We start from the raw sequence: 11,976 nt of genomic DNA on the forward strand, positions 1-11,976 counted from the left end.
TGTTAGAGCATAGTATACAGTAAAAAATGTAGCAAATGAAATATCATACATATAAAGAAGATTATTAGTGTTAAAAACAATAGCCTAAAATATCATCGCTTTGTTAGGTACCTACATATTAACAAGTAGTGTGTTTTCAACTTTTCATTTATTATCCTACAGTTTATGAAAGACATTAATAGTTCTCATAAAACCTCAAAGTTATTGGTGGCAATGTATTAAGTTTTTAATTTTTTTTGCACTCTAATCACAACTGTTTATTGTAGTAAGTAAAATATAGTGTGGGTGTCAATAAAATGCGATGTTAACCAATGTGATTTTTTCAATTATCCAATCACTTTTATGGAGACGGATAGTTACTAAAACATAAAATCTATTAATTGTTCCATATGTGGTTATTGTTTTGTAATTTTGAACGAAATTCATTAGTTTAAGGATAACATTTAGTTTTTTTTTATATTGAGTAGGTTTGCGTTTGACCGCATCAAGTCTGGTGAGCGTTGATGCGATCTACGGTGGAAGGACAAATTTAATGAGTAAAAACTACATTTGAAATTCTTTAATATAATAGAATATTATATCATATCTATAGTCGTAGTGCAGAAGCACAGCGCTTAGACTGTAAGCGCTATGGTTGTGAGTTCACTTCCCAATAAAGGGACTTAATATTTTAATTTCTTTGCTCTGGTGTTCAGGCAAAGCACAGCGTTGAATTCCGCCATTCAACAAATAAAATGCTTCCAGCACTCGGCAGAAAGTGGGGACACTTAACACTAGGTTCCCTTTACCTATCCTGCCGCATGCGGGATACATCCTGACGTTAAAAAACAAAACAAGAAATAGAGCATACGTAATGTCTCGAAAATTCAACGGAAAATAGTAATTGAGTCTTTTAACAATAGATGGGGGATCTATTTGCTTTTGGGATCTATTTGCATTGCTTAGGAAAAAGTGTGAAGAAGATGGGTATATTTATTTTTCTAAAATTGTTCGATATAATACGCTACCGTTCTGTAAGTGCTGAATACTGTAATATTTTTTAATGTCGTGAGACAGGATGGCAACATTTTAATTGACAATTTAATAATTTCAATTCTCAACTTGACATTTGTCAATTCAGTTTTTCAAAATGGATCCATATCGGAGTATCATTAGATTTTTAAATCAAAAAACAATTAGTGCAGTTTTCAGTAGCAAAGTTTCAAAAAACTCATGCAGGTTTATTCATAGATTTGATAATTGCAGGCATTGTCTTGATAGTCCTCTCGTATCTAGTGCTGTAAATGGTCGGAAAAATTTGATCTGTAAGTTTTCATGCTGATATTACATCACCGGCTCTAATTTATTTTATTTTAAAGCAAATACTTTTGTTCATTTACAATTTCACTTATTACTAATATAGAGATGAACAAATTTATACTTAATAGAAATGTTCTAGAACTAACTTTGTAACATAACCTCAAATAATTGTAGTTAGCGGATTTAGTTCGAGACCCCGATATTTTCACACTACAAGTAAACTGAGCGCTAGAGTTGATTACTATCAAGTACTTGGAGTGTCCAAAAATGCCTCAGCCAAAGACATAAAGAAAGCTTATTATCAATTAGCTAAGAAATATCATCCAGATGCAAACAAATCGGATCCCGAGGCTCCGAAAAAGTTCCAGGAAGTCTCAGAAGCTTATGAAGTAAGATTACATTCTATAATTGAATTATTTTGTTTGTTTTCTGATTCAAAATTATACAAGTCAAAAGTAGGATATTGATAATTCATACTTATACTGCACTACAACTGTAGATATGATATATATATCAGTAATAAATATATATATTCGCAAATAAAACATGTATAATATAATAAATATCAAAATAAATATCTATTACAGATCCTCTCTGATGAAAACAAACGCAAACAGTATGATACTTATGGCACAACATCTGAACAAATGGGCATGGGCAGTGCTCCCGGAGGCTCAGATGGGTTTTCCCACCAATGGCAGTATAAATCAACTATTGACCCTGAAGAGCTTTTCCGTAAAATATTTGGTGATGCCGGTTTCAAAAGTGAGGCATTTAGTGACTTTGCTGAGAGTAAATTTGGTTTTGGTGCATCTCAAGAAGTAAGTCATTAAACTATTCTACCTATATTCTTAGTAATTAGATAAAATTGGTGGTATTTTAACATTTTAATTAATTATTTCATTTAGCTTCAGATTTATTCTTGTCTATATCAGAGTTGATACACAGAACACAGTATTTAGGGTCTATTACACCTGAATTGGCAAACTCAATGATGCTAGAGTGGTACTAGTATCCAGAACCATTTCTGCTTACAGTCATACAATATATGTATACAATTGCTATATTGTCCCATATTAAAATTATTATCATTTATTGAGCAAAATTTTAAATTGTAAGACTTAAATCAAATTATTATTTTATTAATTAATCATGGACTTTTTTATTCAGTTCATAGTTAACTTAAGGTTTACTGAAGCAGCTCGTGGTGTCAACAAAGATATAAACATAAATGTGGTAGACACTTGCCCTAAATGTTTGGGCTCCAGATGTGAACCAGGCACTAAGGCTATTAAATGTACTTATTGTAATGGGACCGGAATGGAAACATTTTCTAGAGGTGTGTTTTATTTTATTAATATTTAACCATTAAAGAAATAATGAAAATCTTGATGTGTGAGATCTGTGAAGCTATATAAAATGTATGTTTGTGCTTTTTATTCTTTATCCCACATAAGGCAGGCGCAGGCAGAGAAATATTTTATTTTCATCTGGGTGTGATTGAATCCACAAAAAAAAAATATTGTCAAATACAGTTCTATTTTGACTTAATGGCAATAAATAAATAATAGTTTAATAAAACTAAAAACAATGTTGTTGCGAGAATAGATTCCCTGTGTCTACTCAGCTAAATGTGGGATACACTGTGCAGCTGAAAAAGACAAAACATATTATTTATACATAGATGTAAACAAGATGATAGAGATGCTAGCAACAAATAACAAGTATACAACATATAGGATATTCGACGAAGTTTTATAAGAATATATGGCGTAGAATCAGAGCACTTGCTATTTGAATGGGTTGCTAAGAGCATGGGTTCAAATCCTGCTATAATTTTTAGACTTTTTTGAAAAATAAATCACACAAATTGTATATTTTAGGACCGTTTGTAATGAGATCTACATGTCGACATTGTCATGGTACAAGAATGATGATAAAATTTCCATGTGGCGAATGCGAAGGGAAAGGTCAATCGGTAAGTATTCATAATGTTATAAAATTCTACTAGTATTATGTTAATATCTTTACTTCTGTACTTTTATTATAAGGCTGATAAGTGTATTGGATTGAACAAGCTAATCGCTACTTTACACCGTTCAAATTGTAAACATTTGAACAGTCTATTATCAAGAAAAGCTATATAGCCTATATTATATCATGTTAATGCATTCAATAATTTAACCACTGTACATGTAGTCAGAGTTACTTTCCACATTTTTAAACTTTAAAACTATATTTCAGGTTCAAAGAAAAAAAGTAACAGTGCCGGTACCAGCAGGCGTAGAAGACGGACAGACAGTTCGTATGGCAGTGGGAAATAATGAAATTTTCATTACATTTAAAGTTGAAAGCTCGGATTACTTTAAACGGGATGGTCCTGATGTACACACCGATTGTACTGTAAGCACTAATAAATTTAAACTAATTGGTAGTAAACTTTCAATTATTTTGTAGTAACATTAAATTACTTAGTAGTAATTTAAAATTATTTCAATTAAATATTTATTTAAATTTATATTTCTATTTCTTTGCTTTGGCTAAACGCGACGTTGAGGCCTCACAATGCTTCTAGAATTCGGCGGAAATTGAGGAAAATTTTCCCCTCTGCCTACTCTGCTGTGTGCGGGATACAGCGTGAGGCTAATTTAATTTTTTATTTATAATTATATGTTAATTTTGAAAGATTCTATTTAAATGTCTTTTCTTTGTTAATTAGACATTGTGTATATACCACTAAATATTTTACATAGCTAGTGAATTCCTTATTCTATTTTTAGATTTCTGTGTCGCAAGCACTGTTGGGAGGTACAGTAAGGGTACAGGGCATCTACGAAGATCATACAATACAGGTATTATGAATTATAATTCTTTTTTTCTTTCTTTATTTAAATTAATATAAGAAAAAATATTTTGCAATATTATTTTGACTGGCCTTGCCTTCGGATTTGCTTAAAAATTAACATTAACAGGAAATTTGGTTAAACTTTTTTAGAAGAGCCTTTTGTTAAGACACTCCTAATTTTTTTAATGTGAACTGCACCCACAACCATCGCATTTGTAGACACATTCCTTCTACATCATAATTAGCAAAAAATGACTATGATTTTATGGTTTTATCTCTATATATTTATGTTATACAGATAATGCCAGGCACTTCCTCTCATGCCACAATCCGTCTGTCGAGAAAAGGAATGAAGCGCGTCAGCCAACATGGTTACGGAGATCACTATGTGCATATTAAAATACAGGTGAATTATACTTTTTTTATCAAACAATAGTAATTTTGATGAGGACGGTTGTGGGTTCGATTCCTACTCGGGAAATAAATTATTTTAAGTTGTGGTAAACAATAAAACCAATTTCTACTTCTATTATCTCCAAATGTACGATTTTGAAGTGCATATTTTAAACAATAATAAAATTTTAAATAGCATTTTAACTTATTCAATATTCTTAATTTTATAACGGCATTATGTTTTTAATTATTATTTTTGTAATAAATATTAAACTCGTATAAATATTATATAAAAATATATTTTACTAGGTACCAAAATCACTGAGTGACAAACAAAAAGCTCTAATATATGCATACGCAGAAATGGAGGAAGACACTCCCGGACAAATACATGGAGTGTCATACGACAGAGATGGTAAGAAAACTTAGCTTTTATATGTATATATATATTTTATATTATTTTGTAGTTACTACTACTACACTTTCACAGCGGCCCCTAAATCGGAGAATTTTAAGCTAGTGCTGTTTGAGGTCGAATCGATCCCAAATCTTTTGGCCTTTAATATATGTATATAGTAAATGTCTATATACGCACGACCACGGCACTTGCTTAATTGTCTACATGCTACCGTGAGATCGATTCGACATAACAATATATTTTTTTCATTAAACATATTTACAGCAAATTTTATTCAGATTAAGTTTGTACTGGTTTAATCTAGTTGTTTCTATATGTATACTGGAATTTACCAGTTTTAAGTATATTGAATTACCTACGTTGAGCTAACAAATTGAGGAGGAATTATTTTCATTTAAATTATGTATATTTTTTTAAAAATGAGTTTTTTATGTGTCTATTGAGCTAAACTGACTTTTATAATCAACTAGTATTTAAGAAAAATATTTAACTTCCAACATATTATTATAAAAATGAATTCAGTTAATTATACAATAAATAATTAATATTAATATTTTATATTGGCTTATAAGTATTATACAATAAATAAAATGTATTTTTATTTTATAATGTAAAGAGAATAGAGTGCTGTGTAATAATTTTGTTCAAATATTTATATTGGGCGTAATGAAATTAATAGAATTTTATAGAAAAGAAATTACTCCACTTTACTCGTTATTATTGAAAATTAATAGCAATAAAAGTTCACAAGTTAGTCGAAAACATTTGCCTTTTTTTTACAAAATTTTTATTTTTCATAAATATCTATATTTCATTTTTCAAAAATCATTATTTTACAGAGAAAAATACTAAAGAATCTAGTGACCAAAAAATTCACGAAGCTAACCGCGAACAGTTTAGCGGTGACCAGCAATGGACCTTCTTAGACAGCTTAATCGATAGTTTCAATAAAAACAAACTTAATTTTGTAATCGGTTTTACAATGACTACATTGTTTTGTTTCTTCTACATATTAAGTGATCCGCACAGTAAAATCGATGTTAATAGATTTTTTGATAAATATGAGAAGCCAGATGATGAATTACTAAAGTCAGATTTGCCGTTAGGTTATTCTAATGCTATGCGTAAAAGAAGGGAGGAGAATCCTGAATTGTATGAAGCGTGATTTTTTTGTTAGTGTACCTATATGATGGTACGTAGATTCGATTTGTTTTGTTCAAATAATATTTATGGTGGAAAGTGGTATATGGCCACTGTCTGTTGTTTGTTTCGTTTAGTGCTGTAGTATTAAATAATGTTTTCTTTGTTGTGTGACATTTTGTTGTCCAGTGGGATTCGAACTGATGACTGTTGCAATCAAAAACATTCTAGATTTTCTATATAAGAAAAATTTTTATTCTTTGCTAATTATATTTATCAAAGATTTAGAATAAATGTTCCTCAAATAGAATAGCTTTATTTAAAGCTGGAGATTTATCATAACATAGTTATCTACTTACATTCTTGTATAAAAAATACGACTACGTATTAATTTATACATTTATTTATGCTAAAATCAAATATCAGTATTTTTTGAGTTCAGATATGAAAATAGTACAGATACTTTATTCTAAGTGAAAAGAATCACTTATTTAGCGTTATTGCTTATTTCGAATTTTGTCTTCACAGACAAAAATATTTATCTGTACTAAAGTTATTAATATTTCCAATTTTCATCTATAAAATCATTGTTATACCAATTCTATGCATTCAGATTTTTCAATTAATGTTAGAAATGAAAGCGTAAAATCACATTGCTAAAGAATACTTGCCTCAATCGTAGCACAAAATTAGATCTCACAATTTATATGTGTACGAGTTAAAGCATATTTCATATGCAGGATATTGCGATTTGCAGGGTTTCGTACCTCAAAAGGTAAAAACGGAACCTTTATAGGATATTTTTTTTCGTCCTAAATAAGATTTACATTTGACGTTTAAAGAAAAAACTTTACCTAGCAATATTTAATTTAAATTATTATTTTATATATATTTATTTAATGAATTATATTTTGATTCAGATCAATTACAAGGTACACAATAAAATGTGTTAAATTAAATATTACTTGTATATTTGGGTAAATTAATATATTCATTAAGAAAAATTAAGTAGCCTCACGCTTACTACTTAATGTTAACAAGCTTTTTTTTTTGTAAAACAAATGTATTTGAATATCAAAACTTAAATATAGTAAACTTAAATATAGTATAAACGTCAAACGTAAATCCCCATAATGTAAATATTTCTAAATATTTTAAGCATTTAATGCATTGTTTCATATTTTTTATTATTTTAGTGATTGTAGTATGATGGTTGTGTATATAATGTGAATGTTAAATTTGGATAATATACGAATAGTACAAATGTTTGTAGTTTTATTTGTTATCCTGCTGCCCTTATACCATCATGCTATAATCCTTAATAGTTTGATATTAAATAGCAACCTAAAAATTGGTAAAAAAGGTCCTGAAAACTTTGCATTGTCTAATAGTATAGTAGTACTAGAACTAGAAGTAAATTTTAATATGATATGAATATTAACACAAAAAAGATGAGAGGTGAATAATAACTGTCGAAAAAGACTTTATAAGACTATATTAAAGACGTTATAAAAACAAAGTACTTTTATAGGAAAAATATTACAGTATACTTAGTTTACTTTTTGCATATTTGACTATAATCTAATTCCTAATTTTGCTCTATAGGTGAGAAAATTTAAATCGAAACTTCAGCTTTTCTGTAAGTTTTTATTTTTTACTTTAGTTAATCATCCCTTTTATATGTACATTAATTGTAATAACAGTCATAAAAGTTTTTATATTGGTAACAAGCCATTTTGTCATTATTTTTGATAGATGAATTATGTGAGTAGGTAATGTTAAACACTAAATAAGTCTAAATTGTTACTCAAAGTGACCAATATCTAATATATTTTTTTGTATCAAATTTTTATAACTACATTTAAATAACGTCACATAGGTTACTTTTAACTGTCGCTCAAACTGAACGTATGTGCCAACATGAATTTCAGATCAATCCGTTAGGATATAATCGGTTGCAAAATAGTTGCAAAATTCAATATTTTATATGTAACCGAGTTAGTAACTAACACTAATGAAATCAATAAAACAACCTTTTTTCTAAATCTTTAATGTTTATAAAACGATTGATTTCATGAAAAAAATATTTTATCAAAAACTACATGTTAGTATTATTATTTTATATTTGTTTGTTGTTTTTTAAATGTTAAAATAATAATCTTATTATTTTGAGATTGTTCGTTTGTCTAAAAAGAAAATCCTAGTTGAGGCCGGGGGCGTAGTGGCACAAGTGTGTATGATTGTAAACGCGGTTGTGGGTTTGGTTACCACTTGGAAATTATCTAATATTTTCATTTCCTCTCTGGTAACAAGATGAAGCGCGGCGCTGAGTTCCGCCACTCGACGTACAATGTCTTGATTTTTTTTCGGAAAACCCTTCCTTCTGTCGACCTTGCCATAGTATGTTACATGTTTCAATCATTAGTACGTATATATCATAATTAAAAATAGTCACTCATCAAACATACCAATCCATTTTTCATCCACACTACTTACTTATAATGATAGTATTCTGTTATTTATCTAATTAATGGATGTTGGGTTTCATACGATCATTTTCTCTTCCTTTTTCTCGTTCTTTTTGTATTATTTAATAGTTTGTTTCTCTTTCTTATGATAGTCTCTCTTTGAACGTTATCATTTTTTTAAATGACCTCAAAATCGATACAGACGTTGGTCACCAAATGCCAATACTATGATAATTTACAGTCAGGATTTTTTTAAAAAACTTTGACATTTAAAATATTTCTGGTGAATTTAAAGCCAAACTTCTACTACAGGAATTCTGGCACGCAACACAAATAGCCCTAAAGTTAATTAATGCGTGAACACGCACTCCATAAATTCCACAATCACAAACTTTCATCGTTTGCCAGGTTCATGTTATTGACAGTGACATATTATTAGTTTAAATTATAACATTAATTACAAACTGTACATTTTAGTTAATTACCAGGGATGTTTGTAGTTAATTTGATATTTGAGATTTATTAGTTAATATATTATAATAGAATAATTCACAAGATGATAATGATGCCAGTATTTCGTAATTTAATTGTAATAACAATACTAAAATATTAAAATGTCTTAAATGTAAGGTTTGATATATGTATTAAGCAAAATAAAGTATATAGGTCCTGACAGCCGTTATTATTAAACTCGTGGGTATATACTAGTATGTATTTATAATTGAATGTTGTCTTTGGTTTATATAGACTTAGCCTAGCGTTGTATTGATTGTACTGTTTAATAGCCAATTTAGCTTCATTTTCGGTTTAAAATGTGTTCATGGATGTATCTAGAGACCGAAGAGGACCTGGACTTTAGCTTTGAACAGATATGTTTGTGTGCAAATTTATTGTTAGCAAAATTTCTGGGATGCGCCCATTCCTACGCTATGAATGTGTGTATAACAAATATATAATAATTCTTTTAAGATTCATCAAATAATCCTATATCTTTTATACATTTATTTATATTTTTTTACACAGGTAATAAAGTTTCAATATCGGATCCGCAAAACTTGGTCGACGCTGTAAAAGAAGCACTTAAAGATAAGAAAAACATACCGAGCGGTGTCCCCGAGAGTGAAGACGACGTGAAGGAATCTAAACGCAGCAAGGGATAGATTTTATGTTATATGTTAGTAAATGAGCTCTAACAATTCTATGGAAAAGTAAGAAATTGGAGATTGTTTTTTTTTTCTTTTGAAAATGAGAATTATTGTTGTAAAATTAATGCATTGTGCGATTGGTGTTGCCATATTCACTTCATTATAATCGCTACAGTAACTGAATTATAGAACAACACTATATTTTATTATCTGTTAGAGCTCCATATCTAATAAAGGGAACTAGACTAAACCATTTATGGCGGCTTTGCGATAACGTTCGGTTTCACATAGCACATGTAGTTAAAATATTCCAATTTTAGGTTAATTTCTTCATAATGAAAGGGAAATCGAATATGTATGGGATACGCATAAAATATTATATTTTATATACAATACTGTGATATGATTTCAAATAATTTTCGCACATTCATTTGTTTTACGTCAATCGATAAGAATCGATTTTTAAATAAAGCCTACAAAAATTGATTGTATTGTGTGATTAGAGTGTGCTCAAACCATATTGAAATAAAACATTACACTGTTACGTTATTTTTTTGTTAAATGATGTTACTTTAGTAAATATATCTTTTTCCCAAAGCATTAACCTAGCTGTATATAGCCGTTGACTAGTTTGTAGAATGGTAATAAAAAATAAATTAAAATAGCTGTTTCATTTTGTACTATCCTATTTGAGTTCAGAGATAGTAATTACACACACATACAATCAGTTCTTCCATCAAAGTGAGTTGAAAGAGACCATTTTTAATTTTTTTTATTCCGCACAAAGCACGATTGGTTGACAATCTGGAAACTTTATAATAGACACTCCGTTCTACATTAAGACACTTCCGTTCCCCACTTTCCATAGAATTCTAGAGGCACTGCGCATTGAGTGGCGGAACTCAACTCTGCGTTTTGCGTTACTAGAGCGAGGAAATAAAATTATGAAATTATTTTCTTTCTCAAATTTTTTTTTAATACTAAAAAATAGTTTTTTTTTCTTAAATATGTAGAAGCCAAAATTGCCAAAGATCTTATTACGAAAAATATGCCAGCTATACTAATGAATAGACATGTACAACAAATAATGTGAGGAAACAACCATTTCTATGCTAGGATGAGGAAGTTAATTAATTCGACGTACTACATCATCATCAATCAAAATGTTTTGGACTTAATAATTGGCTTACCCTATATTCATTAAATAGATTGATCAATCTTGTATTCAAATATTACTATAGTTTATACATTTCAGTAAAATAGTTTATCCATTTACACTAATGAAGATTATATTAATAATCGATGAAGAAACAGGCCTTCGTTTGACTGTACCTGTACGCGATGGTTGTAGGTTCGATTCCCACTTCGGAAGAATATATTATTTTCTTTGTCTCGCTCTAAGACAAGACACAGCGTAACTTTCCGCCACAATCTGTAGTGTCTCGAAGATTTAGTGGAAAGTGGGAAACGGGAGTATTTTAACACTAAGTTCCTTATTTTTTTATTGACTTTAAAAGTAGGCAAAAGGTAAAACATTGTGTAAAATCAGCTTTCATGTCGACCATTCAGAATGTAATGTCTCTATTCAGAGCGGAAATTGAAGGAAATTGAATAGGTTGAATCACAAGTAGTTAAGTTGAAACTATTTTTCAGTGTTTTAGCTTCCAAACTAAACACCAGATTCAAGGTAAATTATTATTATAACTTTTTCAGCTTCACACTGTACCCCGTATACAACAGGGTAGGCAGAGGGAACCTAGTGTTAAGACACTCCGTTCCCCCCTTTCTACTGAATTCTGGAGGCATTGCGTGTTAAGTGGCAGAACTCAACGCCGCGCTTTATCTCGACACTAGAGAGCGATGAAATGGAAATATAAACGTAAATAAATATTTTACTTCCTCGAGTGGGGATCGAACTCACAACCGTCGCATTACAGTCACACCCTTTTGCCGATGCGCCACGACGGCCTCTCACATTGTAGACTTAATATATAGAGATAACTAACTGAGTAGCAATTTCTAAGCTGCATTTTGTTAAGAAAAGAGAAAAGTGCCCCATGTTTTATAACGAAATTCAGTCGAGTGAAATTTTAGTTCACAACTACAAGCAGTCAAGTGTTAAACAAATAAAAGTAAAATATAAAGTGCATTGATAAAATATTTTGTTAAGCAACAAATCTTTCCATTCCTTGTTGTTTTTACTTCATTTTTTTATTTCACGCATTTTTTGTATTTTTGGGGGGTAAGTGGACGATAACTCAGTTCATT

The 11,976-nt window shown here is 29.7% G+C and overlaps 1 protein-coding gene across 3 annotated transcripts; it reads left to right on the forward strand.

Annotated features, from left to right (window-relative positions):
* The first annotated feature begins 1,095 nt into the window (after positions 1-1,095).
* LOC146533067 (dnaJ homolog l(2)tid, mitochondrial-like) lies at positions 1,096-10,370 on the forward strand. Of its 3 annotated transcripts, XM_085195971.1 has the most exons (11): positions 1,097-1,304; positions 1,474-1,688; positions 1,887-2,120; positions 2,470-2,638; positions 3,183-3,277; positions 3,544-3,702; positions 4,080-4,151; positions 4,443-4,550; positions 4,847-4,952; positions 7,701-7,734; positions 9,587-9,726. In XM_085195971.1, exons 1-10 carry the CDS (start codon positions 1,130-1,132, stop codon positions 7,712-7,714), a joined length of 1,347 nt encoding a protein of 448 aa, XP_085052097.1. In that variant the 5' UTR covers positions 1,097-1,129; the 3' UTR covers positions 7,715-7,734; positions 9,587-9,726. The 3 variants fall into 3 exon arrangements, with proteins under 3 accessions (XP_085052095.1, XP_085052097.1, XP_085052096.1); XM_085195969.1 differs by lacking the exons at positions 7,701-7,734; positions 9,587-9,726 and adding an exon at positions 5,795-7,359 and having other exon boundaries at positions 1,096-1,304; XM_085195970.1 differs by lacking the exon at positions 7,701-7,734 and having other exon boundaries at positions 9,587-10,370.
* The last annotated feature ends 1,606 nt before the right edge of the window (positions 10,371-11,976 follow it).

The sequence above is a fragment of the Heliconius melpomene genome, chromosome 13, assembly GCF_056956725.1.
Source record: "Heliconius melpomene rosina isolate 202511_hmr_F chromosome 13, ASM5695672v1, whole genome shotgun sequence".
Lineage (NCBI taxonomy): Eukaryota > Metazoa > Arthropoda > Insecta > Lepidoptera > Nymphalidae > Heliconius > Heliconius melpomene.

Coding starts and splice junctions, on each gene's coding strand:
- LOC146533067 (XM_085195969.1), top strand. CDS start 1,130: ATGGATCCATATCGGAGTATCATTAGATTTTTAAATCAAAAAACAATT. Junction 2,639..3,182: donor AATGGAAACATTTTCTAGAG/GTGTGTTTTATT, acceptor TGTATATTTTAG/GACCGTTTGTAATGAGATCT. Junction 3,278..3,543: donor GCGAAGGGAAAGGTCAATCG/GTAAGTATTCAT, acceptor ACTATATTTCAG/GTTCAAAGAAAAAAAGTAAC.